The sequence below is a fragment of the Oncorhynchus masou genome, chromosome 18 (assembly GCF_036934945.1).
Source record: "Oncorhynchus masou masou isolate Uvic2021 chromosome 18, UVic_Omas_1.1, whole genome shotgun sequence".
Classification (NCBI taxonomy): Eukaryota; Metazoa; Chordata; class Actinopteri; order Salmoniformes; family Salmonidae; genus Oncorhynchus; species Oncorhynchus masou.
Window position 1 is genome coordinate 28,075,449 of NC_088229.1, and position 19,893 is coordinate 28,095,341.

Genomic DNA, 19,893 nt, shown 5'->3' on the forward strand with positions numbered 1-19,893 from the left:
GGGCAAACTATCTGCCCTCCAGGACACCTACACCACCCAATGTTACAGGAAGGCCATAAAGATCATCAAGGACAACAACCACCTGAGCCACTGCCTGTTCACCCCGCTATCATCCAGAAGGCGAGGTCAGTACAGGTGCATCAAAGCTGGGACCGAGAGACTGAAGAACAGCTTCTATCTCAAGGCCATCAGACTGTTAAACAGCAACCACTAACATTGAGTGGCTGCTGCCAACACACTGACTCAACTCCAGCCACTTCAATAATGGGAATTGATGGGAAATGATGTAAAATATATCACTAGCCACTTTAAACAATGCTACCTAATATAATGTTTACATACCCTACATTATTCATCTCATATGTATACGTATATACTGCACTCTATATCATCTACTGCATCTTTATGTAATACATGTATCAGTAGCCACTTTAACTATGCCACTTTGTTTACATACTCATCTCATATGTATATACTGTACTCGATACCATCTACTGTATCTTGCCTATGCTGCTCTGTACCATCACTCATTCATATATCTTTATGTACATATTCTTTATCCCCTTACACTTGTGTATAAGACAGCAGTTTTGGAATTGTTAGTTAGATTACTTGTTGGTTATTACTGCATTGTCGGAACTAGAAGCACAAGCATTTCGCTACACTCGCATTAACATCTGCTAACCATGTGTATGTGACAAATAAAATTTGATTTGATTTGATTTGATTTTGCAACTCTTGGACACATAAGGTGCTGTATCAGAATTCAAAATTAATTGGGAGTTAATTCTAATTATGACTTGTCAAGCTTGAAAAGTAGATTTCAGTGGAACTGGACAAAGACACATATGTAATACCTGGTTGTATGGATAACATGCAATTTGGAGGTGGACGATAAAATCAACTAGTTTCCTTTACTAGATAAGATTGAATCAGATGTTCAGAGACAGAGAACTCTTCGTATATCTATGTTTGGTAGGATCAACATAATCAAAATTAATATATTTCCATGGTTAATATGCACTGCTCAAAAAAATAAAGGGAACACTAAAATAACACATCCCAGATCTGAATGAATAATACTTTTTTCTTTACATAGTTGAATGTGCTGACAACAAAATCACACAAAAATGATCAATGGAAATCAAATTTATCAACCCATGGAGGTCTGGATTTGGAGTCACACTCAAAATTAAAGTGGAAAACTACACTACAGGCTGATCCAACTTTGATGTAATGTCCTTAAAACAAGTCAAAATGAGGCTCAGTAGTGTGTGTGGCCTCCACGTGCCTGTATGACCTCCCTACAACGCCTGGGCATGCTCCTGATGAGGTGGCGGATGGTCTCCTGAGGGATCTCCTCTCAGACCTGGACTAAAGCATCCGCCAACTCCTGGACAGTCTGTGGTGCAACGTGGCGTTGGTGGATGGAGCGAGACATGATGTCCCAGATGTGCTCAATTGGATTCAGGTCTGGGGAACGGGCGGGCCAGTCCATAAGCATCAATGCCTTCCTCTTGCAGGAACTGCTGACACACTCCAGCCACATGAGGTTTAGCATTGTCTGGCATTAGGAGGAACCCAGGGCCAACCGCACCAGCATATGGTCTCACAAGGGGTCTGAGGATCTCATCTCGGTACCTGATGGCAGTCAGGCTACCTCTGGCGAGCACATGGAGGGCTGTGCGCCCCCCCCCAAAGAAATGCCACCCCACACCATGACTGACCCACCGCCAAACCGGTCATGCTGGAGGATGTTGCAGGCAGCAGAACGTTCTCCACGGCGTCTCCAGACTCTGTCACGTCTGTCACGTGCTCAGTGTGAACCTGCTTTCATCTGTGAAGAGCACAGGGCGCCAGTGGCGAATTTGCCAATCTTGGTGTTCTCTGGCAAATGCCAAACGTCCTGCACGGTGTTGGGCTGTAAGCACAACCCCCAACTGTGGGCATCGGGCCCTCATACCACCCTCATGGAGTCTGTTTCTGACCGTTTGAGCAGACACATGCACATTTGTGGCCTGCTGGAGGTCATTTTGCTGGGCTCTGGCTGTGCTCCTCCTTGCACAAAGGCGGAGGTAGCGGTCCTGCTGCTGGGTTGTTGCCCTCCTGCGGCCTCCTCCACGTCTCCTGATGTACTGGCCTGTCTCCTGGTAGCGCCTCCATGCACTGGACACTACGCTGACAGACACAGCAAACCTTCTTGCCACAGCTCGCATTGATGTCCCATCCTGGATGAGCTGCACTACCTGAGCCACTTGTGTGGGTTGTAGACTCATGCTACCACTAGAGTGAAAGCACCGCCAGCATTCAAAAGTGTCCAAAACATCAGTCAGGAAGCATAGGAACTGAGAAGTGGTCTGTGGTCCCCACCTGCAGAACCACTGCTTTATTGGGGGTGTCTTGCTAATTGCCTACAATTTACACCTGTTGTCTATTCCATTTGCACAACAGCATGTGAAATGTATTGTCAATCAGTGTTGCTTGCTAAGTGGACAGTTTGACTTCACAGAAGTGTAATTGACTTGGATTTACATTGTGTTGTTTAAGTGGTCCCTTTATTTTTTTTGAGCAGTGTATATTGTAGGCCATCTAATATGGTAAGCATGTATTTGAACTCACATTTCACTATCTGACATAATGTTAAGCAACGTTTTGGGCATTAAATTAGAGATTGACTATTTTTCATGGTTTTTCCATTTATAAACCTTACTGAACGAAGAACCGTTTGAGAGCCAAATGAGTGGCTCTTTTAGTTGAACGAAACCAAATGATCCGGCTCACAGAAAATACTCAATGTCCATCGCTAGTGACGATCGAGATTTAGAGAGGTTTTAGTGATTTTGACATCCCCACCCTCATTTAAAAATATATACCTGACGTTACCAGTGAATCCTTTTTTTTATAACTAGAAACTAAATCTATTGAACACGTATTCTGTAATTGTTTACTTGGTAAGGTGTCCTGGACTGATGTAAAACTATATATTCACAACAAAATGCATACAACCATTGAAATATCCAAATTTGACATATTATTTTACTACAATGATTCCACAATTGAACGTCAGTATGTCATAAATCCCTTTATTTTATTAGGACACATTTTCTTACACAAATCAACATATATGAAGAAAAATCGCTTTTTCTTACATTTTTCATCTGATTTGGAAAACTATTTAGAATCATTAAAACGCATACAAAACTAAATGTAAAAAAAAATGTATTCGCTACATGTCTGTATTTGATTTAATATAATGTGGATTTGTATTTTTTTTTCTTATCTTCCTTATTTATTTGTGCAATCCCTCTGTTTTGCATGTTACTGCGTAATAAATAATAATTTACACACAAAAAGAGGGAGAGGGAGGGTCACGTCATTTCGTAGGAACACAAACATGTCTACGCGGTGCCCTGGCTGTGTTGGTTCGTAAAACCAAGTGATGTCAGCGAGTGGGATAAGGGGCGGATCTGGCGTGCCCATGAACGAAACTCTTCAGCGTGTCTGAAAGAATGCAACATGGATGATGAAGTTTCCCAAAGTTGTGATTAAGTAGCGGACAGTGGGGTAAGAATATGCTACAATGGAGTTCTGTGGGAGTTCGTATGATTGGCATTTTTTTTTGCTGAGGAAAGGGTCACTTGACACATTTTTAGGCAGTCCGTATGACCAACGTTCGCTTAACTAGCTTAAGTTAGCTGGCTAACATTGATAGCTAGTAAAGTTAGCAAGCAATGCCAGAAATGAAAGACGAAGTGAGACAGATATTTTTAGACACAGCTAACTGGCTAATATTAAATTCGAGCCAGGGAACTGACACAGGAAATGCAATGATGGCCCAGTTGAACCAGCCACAACATTTAGCTAGCCTCTTCTTCGCGCCGGCAACCAGCATAGTTAGCCAGCTAACCAAAACTTCTAGCCATTCAGTCAGCAACTACCACAGATGTAGTATTTTTGACCGATTGGCAACGGGTTGCCAGCTAGCTAACGTTAGCTAGCTACCGCAGCTATTTGGCTAACGACGTGGAGTTAATCAGTTAACGTTAGCTAGTCAGATACTGGTATGTTCATATTGTTAGGCTAGCACCGTTAGCCAGATAACGCTACTAGTTACAAAAATAACACTACTAGTTAGCTAGCTTATGACATTACGTTAGCTGACGCCGGTTTGTTTGAACTAGCCAGTAACGTCGTTAGCTAATAACTGGCATGACGTTACCACAACTGAAAAGCAAGCCAAAACTGTCCTTGGACCTGATGTGATGGAAGATTGCCCTGAATGTTCAAAATAGCTTGTTGAAACGCTTTAGGTAGCTTCACTTTAAAAACCAGATGTCTTGTATAGCTGGATAACGTTAGTTGTGTGTCCACTTATTAATTAATGCATATTTCATAAACATATATACCGATTTATGTGCACCGATAGCTAGCGGTAATATTTGCATCTTGAAAACAAATCATGGTGTCAATCAGGTTTCCATCTTCAACGTCAATTTACCAGCTACTAGCGATCCTATATTTCAGCCTTGCTATGGTTTTACTGCCAGTGTATAAATAACTTTGAAATTGAATCCAGCCCTCCGTGGTTTGCAGCCATCCTCCACTCCCCCTTTCTACGTTGCTCTCCCAGGCTACCCCTTTTAAGTTGCATTTGGCTTAATGTTAGAATTTTTCATGCTGTATGAAATGTACATTTTAATGACCGATCGTTCTGTTCTGTCCTCTTAAATGCAGGAAATGGACAGAAGAATAGAAGGAAAGCTTAGGATCAGCCAGAAAGAGAAGTGAGTAAAGTGCTCAGTTCTGAAACACTGTTGGCCTTCGGGAGACACACTAGGCACTCACTTACACATTACTCATTACTCACTTACTAATCAAACAAGTCATAGAGCAAACATTTCTAATAATGAACAGGACTTTTGGATTATAGTCAATTAATGGCATGTGCAATTCATAACCTCATTACTCAAAACATCTGCCTCCCAGCATTTTTACTAGTTTGTTGTTTTGCTCCCAGAGTGTCCAGTAATAACACTACACAGTCGCCATTGAAGACGGGTGTCGTGATCCAGGACGACTCCCCACACGCTGCGCCCCCGCCCCAGATCCGCATTCTGAAGCGGCCCTCCAGTAACGGGTCGTTAGGGTCGCCCCAGGGCCAGAACCGGCCCGTGCCACAGGTCAAGTCCCTGGCCCAGCGGGAAGCGGAGTACGCTGAGGCCAGGAAGAGAATACTGGGCAGTGCCAGCTCTGAAGAGTCGCCTCAGGAAAAGCCCAACACAGACCGGTAAATAAATAACTCACACACCTACACCTGTTACCACTGGACAGTGCTGGGCAACGTTGTGTCCACTGCACATCTACTATGTTACAGCTCTTAATCCCAAGTGTACTGTGTGTACACCTGTACATGTTTGGAACAGACACCATAATCTCTATGATTCTGTAAACAAAGTTTGGGAATCTTGTCACAACTTTCTAATGGATTGTTATTGTATCTGCTCAATTTACAATTTCTTTTGTGCAAATAAAAAAACAGCTTGGAAGCCCAACTATTAACTAAAGCCTATTTTTGTAGTTGACTATATCCGTTCTTGGCCTTCTCCCTACCTCCAGACCAGGGCGTACAAATTCTACCACACCTCCAGAGGACCGGTCAAACAATCATGCTGTCCGCCAACCAGCAGGCCCCGACGGCACTCAAGGCTTCTGCCAAAACAGATAAGTGGAAGAGGGGCAATCCTGCTATCGGGAGAAATGGAGAGGAAGATGAAATGTCTGGGCTCCAGGGGGTATCACAGGGTTTTAAAACCATTTCCTTCTATTCCATGGTATGGGATCAGCTGTGAATCGGAATGCAAATGTCCTCCCCTCTCATGGCTCCCACTGGTAATGTGTGGGATGGATTAGAGGCTCTGTAGGAAGCATGCTTTCTCCCCCTCTCCATCCCACCCCCACTGTTTAACACTGTGATAAAGGACATCTTCTGCCTATTGTGATGATCCCTTTAAGTACCCCACCCTACACCCACGTTGTCCAAGGAGTCCTCTCCTTCTCTCGTCATGGGAAACCTATGGGGCTATTGCTTCTGTGGCTAATTTGGTCATCAGCCATGGACACTTCCATATGGAAATACTGAGAGCAGAGGATGCTTAACAGAAGAGTAGTGACCGAAGCAAAGCAAAATGAGGGATGGTAGTACAGTGCCTTCAAAAGTATTCATACCACCTGACTTATTCCACATTTTGTATTAAATGTAATTTTTTTTCTCATCTGTCTACACATGATACCCAATAATGACAAAGTGAAAACATGTCATTTCATAAGTATTGAATGAAATATCTAATTTACATCAGTATTCACACCCCTGAGTCAATACTTTGTGGAAGTACCTTTGGCAGCGATTACAGCTGTGTCTTTTTGCGTAAGTCTCTAAAAGCTTTCCGCACCTGGGTTGTGCAACATTTGCCCATTTAATTATTTTCCAATTCTTCAAGCTCTGTCATTGCTAGACAACCATTTTCAGGTCTTGTCATAGATTTTCAAGTAGACTTCAATTGTAACTTGGCCACTCAGGGGCATTCACTGTCTTCTTGGTAAGCAACTCCAGTGTAGATTTGGCCTTATATTTTAGGTTATTGTCCTGCTGAAAGGTGAATTAATCTGTGTCTGGTGGAAAGCAGACAACCAGGTTTTCCTCTGGGATTTTGCCTGTACTTAGCTCCATTCCATACATTTTTTGTTGTTGTTATCCTATAAAACTCCCCAGGTGTTAACCATTACAAGCATACCATCGTATGATGCAGCCACCACTATGCTTGAAAATATGGGGAATGCTACTCAATAATGTATTGGATTTTTCCAAACATAACTTTGTCCTGAATAAAAAGTATAAATTGTTTTTAAATATTCTGTACAGGTTTCCTTTTCACTCTCAATTAGGTTAGTATTGTGGAGTAACTACAGTGTTGTTGATCCATCCTCAGTTTTCTCCTATCACAGCCATTATACTCAGTAACTGTTTTAAAGTCACAATTGGCATCATGGTGAAATTCCTGCGTGGGTTCCTTCCTCTCTGGCAACTGAGTTTGGAAGGCTGTCAGTCTTTTTGTAGAGACTGGGTGTATTGATACACCATCTGAAGTGTAATTAACTTCACCATACTCAAAGGGATATTCAATGTCTGCTTTTTTTTTACCCATCTACCAATTGGTAGCATTCTTTGCAAGGCATTGGAAAACCTTGGTCTTTGGTTGAATCTGTCTTCGAAATTCACTGATCAACTGCGGGGACCTCACAGATAATTGTATGTGGGGTACAGAGATGAGGTAGTCGTTCAAGTATCATGTTATACACTTATTGCACACAGTGAGTCCATGCAACTTATGTGAGTTGTTTAGCAAATTTCTACTCCTGAACTTATTTAGGCCTGCCTTAAAGGGGTTGAATACTTATTGACTGACTCAACATTTCAGCTTTTCATTATTACGTAACATAATTCCTATTTGACATTATGGGGTATTGTCTGTGTGTAGGCCAGTGGCAAATCTAAATTTTAAATGTAGCTTCTAACACAACAATGTGGGGGAAAGTCGAGGGGTGTGAATACTTTTTGAAGGCACTATACCTGTTACCAGCTTCACCCAGCAATAATTCTAGAGATACCATTCAATTCCCCCTTACTCCACAGCCCTCATCTCATGTTTTTTGTTGTCAATATTCCACTTATATTTTGATTATTGATGATCAAATCTGTACATTGCCATTAGTTTTCAATGGAGGGTGATGTGTGGAAGTTGAGTTCTGATAACTTCTGTTTACGGTTGTCTTTTTAAAAATTTCGCTTGGGATGGGAAATAAATGTACTGCTGTACCCTTTACTGCCCCTCCATATCTACTGTCAACTGTATGTTCATTTCTTTTAATGTACTTCACTGAAGTAGTAACTCAGGTGCTGATGAGAGACAGTCTTTGACATTTCAATCTTAGGGAGGGATTGAGTGCAAAAAAAGGTGATGTTCATAATAATACCTGAGTTAGCACCTACTTTCAAAACTGATAATGTTGCACCGATGTGTTCAACAAATGTATGTTTGGAATGAAAGGAATCTGAGTCAGTCCAAGTCTGCCAGGTGGTTAGCCTATGGCCCCTTCAGTATGCCATGGTATTTGAATGGAGGAATATCACTACGCTACTCCAAAGAACCCAGTGGAGTCCAGGGCCCTCTAGCAGCCATGTTACTGCTTCAGATAGAAATGTGCAAAATGGACATTGGTAGTCACTTAACTATGAACCGTTCATCTGGAGTGTTCGGTTACATTGCTTCCCCACTGACTTAAGTTTTCACCTGATGTCATATTAGTGAGGAGGTTTTGGTTGTGTAAACTGAATATGCTAAAGGTTAAACCCTGGATACTGTAAGGGATTCCTGAAAGTCTGTCTGCACCAACCCAACTAGCGGGGGGAGGCAGAGGATCAACATGGTTTGTGAAGCTCTGAGTGAGAACACAAAAAGGCCTGTAAATATTGATTGAATAAAAATGATTTGTAAAATAATCCACTGCTTGTCCTTCATATCTCAACTTGGCCATGAGACAGTTTAAAATTATATGGATTTCACCACAGTGATACATTGTATATTCTCATACACATTTGTTGTACCAAGTCCATTGGAGTCCCCTATTGAACTAATCTTTATGGGATCAAATTCTCTCTTTACTAAACATTTCAAGTTTCTCAATTCTCACACATGAATGCAACCTGATGAGGTTATTTGATGTTTTATAGTCTAATATTGCTGGCTGCTACCAGTGGCACAGTATTGTACTTCACATTGCTGTTGAAAATTAAAATGTGTGAAACATACTCCAGAGTTTGCTCATTTGGCTCAGATCCCAGGCACTCTGGCCGGGGGAATAATATTGTCCAATGGGAGGGGAGGCTGATGCTAGCTCAGGCCAATGACTGCATTGGGGTGGGGCTAGTGGTTGGGCTAGGAGGGCGAGTCTGACAGGAGGACTTCTAGGCGCTTGTACTGCTTATTGGACGGTTGCCTCCCTTGTAACAGACGCAGACAGACCAAGGCATGCGGTACTATCAGTATCTAGAGGAGAGCCAGTGGGACATAGTAACACACAGTCAATCCTAAAATTAGTTGACCTCAAAGAAGGAAGGATGCTTTTAACAATATTGGAACATGGCCCTAGAGTTGGCTCTGCATACAGTACCTCCAATAGGAAGCAGATGACGAAGATGAGTGTGGCTACACTTTTTTTGTAACTGATTTGCAAGACACGTCAATACAACATTACCAAACCCAACAAATAATGTGATACATTACATGGCCAAAAGTTTTGATAACTGTTTAAATCTTTCTAGGACAAGGGGACTTTTATCAATATATTCCCCTATATTTACCATAATGTCTACTTTGATGCTAATCAGCATTTTAGAATCTGAGAGTAAATAAAGCTGAATATATTGATAAAAGACCTTGTCCGAGAGGAATTTACATGTTTATCAAAATGTTACGCAAGGGTAAACTTACATGAAACACAGCCCTTATTTTAAGCGTTTCTAAAATCCCCTATAGGAAATATGAGTGGTGGGAAAACGATTGGAACCATTTCCCTGTTGACCGCTAGGTTTTATTGGTATTATGACACCTCCATTGTGGGAGTCTATGAAAGGTGCTATACAATTCAAGTTGATCATAATCACTATTAATCAATGGTCCTTACCAGTACTGGGTGGTGGTGATCTGCAGAGTGGACACCTGGCCCAGGATGAGCAGCAGGGTGTGCAGCATCAGGCTAGCTAGGACCGGCAGCGCCAGAAGTCTGGTGTGGGGCCGCTAGGGGCACAGCTCAATGCTGGGTCCCCCTTTCCCCATAATGATTGCCAGCAGCATCACCAGGAAAGAACAGGAACTGCAGGTCGACCAGGTTAGTCTTCTCCTGAAAGGGGCACACAAAATGGCGGAGAGTCAACACGTGCTATAGGTGAGTGAGGGTAAAATAAAATTCCAAAGCATTCTTCTGATCCAGACAAATTGAACGTTAGATATCGACAAGAAGTAAGTTAAAACCTGTCATGAGGAAGTGTGCACCGTAAACCCCTCCAAAACATTGCACACATTATCTGTCATATCTCCTGCCTTTATTTCATTCCATAGGTAAATAAACTGTAGGCTTGGCTTAGCAACCACTATAGAACTCACAGTGTAGAGGATGAGTAAAGACGAGAACTTGGATGAGACTATACAATACTTAAAGAGACTGAACGATGTCACCAGAGAATACCGGTCCTCCATGTGAGACAGGAAGAATCACCCTTGTCAAAAATAATTATAACAGCACATGTTTTTTTCTATAACATTACAGTACTCGGTACTGTTGGTTGTCAGGTATCCTTAACAGCTGATGTTGTCTGACTTGGAGGTGAAGGGAGAGTCCACAGAAGCATCATCCTCAGACAGACACACTTACATCTGCGGCCCTCAAGGCTCCGCAGTCATTGAGCCCGTCTCCCCATATGCCCACACTGTAGCTACACAGGGAGGGAGATGGGGAATGGGTGAGACCTTAGGCCTGTACCCTTTTCACACTACTGAGCTGTGCCAAAGTGAACTGAGCCAATCAATGGAAGAATCTGCCCTGCGTCTGTCCTTTCATGTACCTCCATTTGCTACAGAGTTCCTTTGTCTTTCTCCTTTTCCATACTTTCAATCAATGCCATTCTAGTCCCGTCTCCTCCTCTGGGGACTAATTTATAAACCATGCGTACATACAAAACATACCCCAAAACATGCGTGTGCCAGTTTTCACACAAAACTTGCCTTTATAAAAACTCAATTTGAGGTTAGAATGTGCTCACCATCTCGCAAACTTTAGACCATTCGTATCCACAGTTTCTAGTGCTTGAAGTATTGTAAGCAGGCAAGTAGCCTAGTATTTTGTGCAAATGGGGGATAAGATGGACACGTTTGTTCATAACAAATTGATAAGATGAAATTGTTTGCCGTTAGTGAGAAGAGAGAACAGCAATTTTGTTTCTTTGCATTCTAGAATAATTAGAAATAGGCATCCTTTTCCTAGGTTATATTAGAATCATTGCAGAATAAATTCACCTTTTCTGTGATGGTTTTATACTCACAAGGTATCCTATAGACCCGCAACAAGTTAGGATACCACTCTTCCTGTCTTTCATTTAATTGGACCAACTTCACAGTAGTAAATAGATAAGCTATTTCAAGTATTTGTGAATGCCATCCGATCCAGAGCACAGTTTATTAACAGTAGAACAGACCATGTTTGGGCTACAAAGACAGAGAGATGCTAGCTATTCATACCAGTGACCATGATGGTATGAAGATGTGCCAATATGAGGGTAGTTATATGACCTCAGCACTCACCGACTTGATACGAGTGACCATGATGATATGAAGATGTGCCAATATGAGGGTAGTTATGACCTCAGCACTCACCGGCTTGATACCAGTGACCATGATGGTGTGAAGATGTGCCAATATGAGGGTAGTTATGACCTCAGCACTCACCAGCTTGACCAGATTGTTCATTACCAGCAGACCGCAGGGACTGCATGTCTATCTCTAACTCCCCCCTGTGGACACAAACACATCTCCATCAACACCTAGTAAATGTGATAGTTCACAATCGGTGTTACAGGTAGAGGTTTAGAAGAGGTCATGGAGGACTTGGGTAGTAGCTAGGAGGGACATAAAGAACATAAAATGTGGTCCAATGGTGAAACGTTGTTCAATGGTGCTCAAGTCAGTCTGCCCATCCAGAGGTTTGTAGCCGAGAGGTAGCACCCTGAAGCCTTTACTTGCAAAAGTATGCAGGGTGTTTGAGAATTGTGTAGGCACTGCAAGACATGGTTTAAAAGAAAGACAATAGAGCTAAACAATAATCAAAGAAGATGAGCTTAAAACACCTCGCAAAATTAATTTGAATAGGTGTTAATGCTAATCTTATCGCAACTTATTCTTTCTGTAAAATATCTATAACTTCATGGCTCTCTTTATCTCTCCTCTCTCTTTGTCTTTCTCCCATACTGCTTTCTTTCAGGCAGAGCCTGGCCATCATCTCGGGCCCTCTTTGATAAAGGCGAGGGATGGCTGTCCCCCGGGGGCCACCGTCACCACACTCATCTGCTGGAGGGATGAGAAGGGCAACAGCGCAAGAGGGCCATAGGCTCATGAATGGATTGATAGAACATGACAGAAGAAAAACATGGTTAAACTTCCCATGAATCCATCATAACAGTGTTATAAAGATGTCATAAACAGGCATGACAACTGGAAGTCAGTTTATGACAACAGCCTTAACCCTTATTTATTTCTTAACTTTTGTTGTTGAACAAACTCTTATTCAAATGCAGGCTATATAGTCCATACTGTATGGGCTTCCGTAGGAATGTGCTTGCCAGTCGTATAGTGACAATGATTTTTTTGTTCTTGGGTTCCTCCCAGAATTATTAATTCATAATTTATAGCATCTCTGCCCAGATCGGCATCTCTGCCCAGACTCAATCTTTCTTGTTTTTGGCAAAAAGGAAACATCCAGAGAGCCTCTATTGGCCAGAGAGCTTCTGTATGGCCCAAACCCCCTCATATTTACATCAAATGGTTCGGTCCTGCCCCCAAACCAGGCGCGAACTGTACTTGCAAGCAGTGAATTGCGAGTGAGGAGTGCCGGTGGAGCATCATGTCTCAGCTTCCCAAAGAAAGATCTGGCTTCCAAAAGCGAAAAGGACACAGGAGAGAGAAAAGGGCCATAGTATGTCACCCAATTTTTGACAAAGGAAGGGGGGTATACTCCGTGAGTGATGGAAATGACCTTTTAGCTTAGTCCATAGTGAAATGGGCTACTTTTGCTCCCCCAACATTAACGTTAGTTGACAGAAAATTCTGTGTTTACATTTCGCTCCTCTAACCCGACATTTAATCAATTTAGGCAAACTTTTAGCAAGCTATTCATACTAAATTGGTTGTCCTTGCCCCTGTCTGGTGCCAGGCCCAACAGAAGCAGTATCAGACATGGCAGCCCTGTCTCCCCATCACCATACCCCTGAATCATCCCTACTCCCAACTGAAGAAGGTGAGCAGCATTGTGTTGAATGACATGCAGGTACTGCAATGAATTGAGGACAGGAATGTGATTCTCCAGTCAGGAAAAATCTCATTTGACACACAGCCATAAAGGAAGAGATAAAGGCTCTTAGAGATGGATGAGAGTCTCTCCTGTTTGAGGCGCCACTGATTGCTACACAAATGGATGTTGCACCTCAATTTAGCAAGGAACACAGCCGTCAAAGGAAAGGGATTATTTTTTATTTTATTTTACTAGGTAAGTCAGTTAAGAACAAATTCTTATTTTCAATGACGGCCTAGGAACAGTGGGTTAACTGCCTGTTCAGGGACAGAACGACATATTTTGTACCTTGTCAGCTCGGGGATTTGAACTTGCAACCTTTCGGTTAATAGTCCAATGCTCTAACCACTAGGCTACACTGCCGCCCCATGATGAGACGTCTCAGGAGACAGCTCAGGACAGTGCAGCAACGGTGTTTCGGAACACAGTGTTTTTTACTGCTATGGACAACATTAGTGACTTCGACACTAGGTTCCACACCACTGCAAATTGTAGAAAAATGTTCTGCTGTTCTGAAAGTTGGGATGATTAGTGAGGATAAAGTCCCTTCTGTGTGTCAACCACCGATCATGAAATATTCCAGAGATCTGACACCTGAGTTTCAAAATGAAGTAAGACATCTGAACACTATATATGCTGACACTTTCCCCCCTAACCTGTCCCCTCTTGGTCTCCGGAATGCAATTTGTAAGATGCAGCTGCAAAGCATTTTTGGAGAAGTGTGCATTGCTTTATGTATATTTTGCACACTGCCTGTGACTGGTGGTGAGAGAGCTTTCAGTAAGCTAAAACTTATTTAAAAAAATATTAAAATAGTTGAGGTCCACTATGTCAAAGAACAGGATTTGCAGTCTTGCCATGCTGTCCATTGAAAGTCAGTTAGCTAGAAAGCTGGATTTCAAAGACCTGATCAGTGACTTTGCTAGCAAGAAGTCTCGGCCCTGGGCTCTTGGTGAGTAAGGCTGAGCAAGGGCCAGTGACAACTGTTAAATGGCATGGCTCTTGGATCACTACACAAACAGGCTGAGAACAAGACTGAAAATAAGAGATCTGAAAGTAATGGCTGGATTGCCATAAAAATGTATTGTGCAAAATCAAGACCAAGTGGAAGAAACCTATTGATTTGGTGACCACTTGACCTTTCCGCCACCATCAGGGCTTTTCATTTCCATTTTTACAGCTGCTTATTTTCTAGTTCTAGATTTTATTATATCATTCTATAGTTGTTAATTTATTTTAATTGAAGAGGTTAATGTATATTTAAGTTATTTATTTTAAGTTATTCATTAATGTTAATATAATTTTCCATTCAAGAATTTTACCATTAATTACATTTAGACTGTAAAAGATGGCCTTTAGCACATTTCTTATAAAGGATATCAGTCTTGAATTTGACTGTATGCAGAATGTTGCATGCATGTCTGCACAGTGTTATATTTTCACAGCTCACTGTCAGTAAATATTGTACAGTAAATATTGGACTACAAGAGAGTTCCAAGCCTGCAAAGGTAGAGTTATTTAAAGCTTTGAATGGATCGATTGGGTTCTGGAGGTGTGTGGTTACAGCAATTGCGCAGGGTTGGTGTGGCCTGTGGTGGTGGGGCCCAATGTGCTTTCTTTTCGTGGTGCCCCAAAATCTCTGGCGGCACCCCTGACTGTACATAAAAGAACAGGGAATACTGGAGGGTACTAAGTATACACCCCTGAGGGGCCCCTGTGTTGAGGATCAGTGTGGCAGACCTGTTGTTGCCTACTTTTACCACCTGGGGGCTGCCCGTCAGGAAGTCCAGAATCCAGTTGCTTGGTGATGAGCTTCCTGGGCACTGTGGTGTTGAACGCTGAGCTGTAGTCAATTAAAAGCATTCTCACATAGGTGTTCCTTTTGTCCAGGTGCGAAAGGGCAGTGTGGAGTGCGATTGAGATTGTGTCAGATCTGTGGATCTGTTGGGGCGGTATGCAAATTGGAGTGGGTCTAGGGTGTCCGGGAGGATGCTGTTGATGTGAGCCATGACCAGCCTTTCAAAACACTTCATGGCTACCGACTTGAGTGCCACGGGGCGGTAATCATTTAGGCAGGTTACCTTCACTTCCTTGGGCACAGGGACTATGTTGGTCTGCTTGAAACATGTAAGTATTACAGACTCGGTCAGGGAGAGGTTGAAAAAGTCTGTGAAGACACTGGTCCGCACATGCTTTGAGTACACGTCCTGGTAATCCGTCTGGCCCAGCGGCTTTGTGAACGTTGACCTGTTTAAATGTTTTGTTCACATTGGCTAGCGAGAGCGTTATCACTCAGTCGTCCAGAACAGCTTGTGCTCTCGTGCATGCTTCAGTGTTGATTGCCTCGAAGCGAGCATAAAAGGCATTCTCGTCTGATAGGCTCGTGTCACTGGGCAGCTCGCGTCTAGTTTTCCCTTTGTAGTCTGTAATAGTTTTCAAGCCCTGCCACATCCGACGAGCAGAGACGGTGTAGTAGGATTCAATCTTAATCATGTATTGACACTTTGCTTGTTTGATGGTTCGTCTGAGGGCATAGCGGGATTTCTTATAAGCGTCCGGATTAGTCTCCCACTCCTTGAAAGGGGCAGCTCTAGCCTTTAGCTCGATGCGGATGTTGTCTGTAGTCCATGGCTTCTCGTTGGGATATGTATGTACAGTCACTGTGGGAACGACGTCGTCGATGCGCTTATTGATGAAGCCGATGACTGAGGTGATGTACTCCTCAATGCCATTGGATGAATCCCGGAACATATTCCAGTCTGTGCTCGCAAATGGTGTGTGTGTTTTTTTTCCCTTAGATGAACTGTCTAATAAGCCAAATATGATTACCAGTTGAATCCATGCCATAAACCATACATACATTCATACACCTATTGACAACTAGTAAAAACACATTGCATGGCCAGGCAGGGGGTATACCCATTCATAGGCCCTTTTTCATTCCCTTTTTTCTTAATGTTCTTCTTCTTTAAAAAACAACACTCTCCCTAACTTGCCACCATTGGCCAAGTGTTCAGTAATGCCACGATATTGCAGCCCATACAGGTGCAAACCACGAATACAGCGCGATGCCGGGTTCCAGCCTATATAACTTTTTTCTGTACACCTCAGGCATGACCTCAGGTTATATCAAAATCAGGAGGAGCCTACTGAAAGCTATGTATTATGTCAGAGCCTAATTGCTTATACAGGGTTCGGTTATAGAAGGACATTAGCATAGTTAGTAGGATAGCCATGGGAAGTTGGGGTGCTGAGTGTGCTGCAGCATCCCCTGAATAATCAGAATTAAAAATAATATATTTCTTCACAAAAGTAGTGCACTGGGCCTTTACTTGTCCTGTATTAGCGGACCGATATAGACGTCTGAAGCACAGGCAAAACAAAAAAAAAGTATGCTTTGCTGCTGTGTCAAAAAAGGTAGTTGTATACTTAAGAACAGAATCTTGAAGGATTCAATAGTTGGAATTGTAAGACTTGTTGCCCCGTCCTTTTCTCTGTGATCGTCATTCTAATGGAATCCAGAAAGAACACATTTCTTCGTGCATAAGAACAGCCCTTAGCCATGGTATATTGGCCATATACCACATCCCCTCGGGCCTACAGCGGAAATAAATGTAGTTGTATTACAATGGTGTAATACAGTTGCTACTGTTGAATTAAAACCATCTTACCATCTCCCTGCATGGGTATTCTGTGCCCACCCCATGTCTTACCATTTGTCAATAAAGATTACTTAAAGGATACTCATTACACTCTGGCTGGTCTGGAGAGGTTTGGTAGGCTGTCATTGTAAATTAGAATTTGTTCTTGAAACTTCTTATGGCTTCAGGGGCAGTATTGAGTAGCTTGGATGAAAGGTGCCCAGAGTAAACGGCCTGCTCCTCGGTCCCAGTTGCTAATATATGCATAGTATTAGTATTGGATAGAAAACACCCTGAAGTTTCTAAAACTGTTTGAATGATGTCTGTGAGTATAACAGAACTCATATGGCATGCAAAAACCTAGAAGAAATCCAAACAGGAAGTGGAAAATCTGAGGTTGGTCGATTTACAACCCAGTCCCTATTGAATACACAGTGGGATATGGATAAAGTTTCACTTCCTAGGGCTTCCACTAGATGTCAACCGTCTTTAGAAACACAGCTTCTACTGTGTTGTGGAGCCAGATGGGAGCTCTTTGAGTCAGTGGTCTGGCAGAGAGCCAGGTCCTGGTCACGCGCATTTCACATGATAGCGACCTGCGTTACATGGCTTCTCTACAGACAGGAATTCTCCGGTTGGAACTTTATTGAAGATTTATGATAACAATATCCTAAAGATTGATTCTATACTTAGTTTGACAAGGTTCTTCGACCTGTAATATAACTTTTTGAAGTTTTCGTCCGATGTTCAGATGGACCTGCACGAGCGTTTGGATTTGTGTACTAAACGCGTTAACAAAAGTAGCTACTTGGACATAAATAATGGACATTATCGAACAAATCAAGCATTTATTGTGGAACTAGGATTCCTGGGAGTGCATTCTGATGAAGATCGTCAAAGGTAAGGGAATATTTATAATGTGATTTCTGATTTCTTTTGACTCCAACATGGCAGATAATTGTATTTATTTTCTGAGCGCCATCTCAGATTATTGCATGGTTTGCTTTTTCCGTAAAGTGTTTTTGAAATCTGACACAGCGGTTGCATTAAGGAGAGGTATATCTATATTTCCATGTCTAACAATTGTATATATCGATATTTATAATGAGTATTTCTGTAAAATGATGTGGCTCTGCAATATCACTGGATGTTTTTGGAACTAGTGAATGTAACGCGCCCAATGTATACTGAGATTTTTTTATATAAATATGAACTTTATCAAACAAAACATACATGTATTGTGTAACATGAAGTCCTATGAGTGTCATCTGATGAAGATCATCAAAGGTTAGTGATTAATTTTATCTCTATTTGTGCTTTTTGTGACTCCTCTCTTTGGCTGGAAAATTGGCAGAATTTTTCTGTGAGTTGGTGGTGACCTAACATAATCGTTTGTGGCGCTTTCGCTGTAAAAGCCTATTTGAAATCGGACACTGTGGTGGGCTTAACAACAAGATTACCTTTAAAACGGAATAAAATACATGTATGTTTGAGGAATTGTAATTATGAGATTTATGTTGTTTTGAATTTGGTGCCCTGCACTTTCACTGGCTGTTGTCATATCGATCCCGTTAACGAGATTGCAGCTCTAACAAGTTTTAACTGACTTCTCTAGTTAAATAAAGGTTAAATAAATAAAAATAAAAAGTAGCCCAAACCACACACGAGATAGTGTTCTCCGTTTTGCTCTACCAATCCCACAACACATACATGTCGGTTGTGTTGCTCTAGGATGCCCACAGGCCTCACAAGATTTGTCTGAAGGTCCTTTGGCACCAGTTTAAAAAATGAATGGAAGTATATATGGAGACTGTTCGGGGCCAAAATAAGGGGTTAAATACATGTAAAAAAAAAATATATATAAAAAAATACGTTTCCTGATCTTTCTTATATCTCTCAGATATAGGACAAACACTTCAGAACAAACTTCCTGTTCCATGTAATGAATCTGTTATTCAATGCGTTCGTATGGGCCAATAGCAGTAAGGCCAACAATAATGGTTTAATATTTAATATATTGATACTTCAGAGGGTCTTAAAATTCAAAATCAAATAACAAAATTAACCTTGGTAGGACCTTCTTAAAACTATTTCATATAGCTTTGTAGAATTAGACAGGGTTAGATTGTTATGGGTTAAGCATTGTGTGCATCCATAGATACCAACCATTAATCTGTGTGATTAAAGGGGGCTGAGTTAGAACGGTGTTTGTAAGACAAGGGCCGATACCGAAGGGCCCGGGGCTGGGTCTTTTGACAGAAACGTCAGCAGTGTCTGAATGGTTTGAGCAACAAACCTATCTATGAAAAGCTGAGACTCTCGTGAACCCACACATATAAAATGTTTTGCACTATGACGCTCACAAGTTACACAAGACTCGCTGGAAGGTAAAGGGGTTATAGAATATCATAGAAAATCTCAGGACATTTGTGTATATAATGCTGTAATAAGCTCACATAGTTGCTGTCGCAAACTCCACACAGTTGTCACTGACTAGTTGGATATTTGTTTCCCAGTGAGTAAAAGTGTTTTGTACTTACAGCATTCATATAAATTCATTTTCACCAGGTTTTTGCTTTGGCGGACCCTGTTAATTGTATTGACATTTGTCAATAAAATGTATGAATGCAACTGTTTATGTCAAAGTGTTTTGTGTTCTATTTGTAGCCCTGTTTGTCCTGAAACTAAAATGGTAAAACACTTCATTGCGAGTCAAGATCTAAGGGCTGGACATGCAGATCAATGAAAGTCAGATAAATGAAAAACAGATTTTTGTTGGGGTCTTGGGTTGGATTTGTAGAATCAGGTGTGTTACTGCTTGGCTGGAGCACAAGTGACTGTTTTGCAAGGTGGATGATAAAATGTACATATATCCAATGCATAATACGTTTTTGACTGTTATGCCATTTGCCTAATATCTAGCTCACACACTGGAAAGTGTATGCAAGGCTTAATTTCTCTGATAAAAGTTTAGAAATTAGTCTAGAAATTTGAGGAATGGGTGGCTTTCATGCACCTGGCAATGTCCTTGTATGGTGTCGTCTACCATTTATATTTTTCTTTCAATGGTACTTGA

At 41.8% G+C, this 19,893-nt stretch overlaps 1 protein-coding gene across 1 annotated transcript; it reads left to right on the plus strand.

Moving 5' to 3' along the window:
• Positions 1 to 3,410: 3,410 nt before the first annotated feature.
• LOC135504335 (SUZ domain-containing protein 1-like) lies at positions 3,411 to 8,557 on the plus strand. Its single transcript, XM_064922807.1, has 4 exons — positions 3,411 to 3,564; positions 4,735 to 4,784; positions 5,018 to 5,287; positions 5,617 to 8,557. Exons 2-4 carry the CDS (start codon positions 4,738 to 4,740, stop codon positions 5,723 to 5,725), a joined length of 426 nt encoding a protein of 141 aa, XP_064778879.1. The 5' UTR covers positions 3,411 to 3,564; positions 4,735 to 4,737; the 3' UTR covers positions 5,726 to 8,557.
• Positions 8,558 to 19,893: the final 11,336 nt, after the last annotated feature.

Excerpts from the sequence above, each read along its gene's own strand:
- LOC135504335 (XM_064922807.1), top strand. The coding sequence starts at position 4,738 with ATGGACAGAAGAATAGAAGGAAAGCTTAGGATCAGCCAGAAAGAGAA. Across the intron at positions 4,785-5,017 it reads AGGATCAGCCAGAAAGAGAA|AGTGTCCAGTAATAACACTA; the intron begins GTGAGTAAAGTG and ends TTTTGCTCCCAG. Across the intron at positions 5,288-5,616 it reads GAAAAGCCCAACACAGACCG|ACCAGGGCGTACAAATTCTA; the intron begins GTAAATAAATAA and ends CCCTACCTCCAG.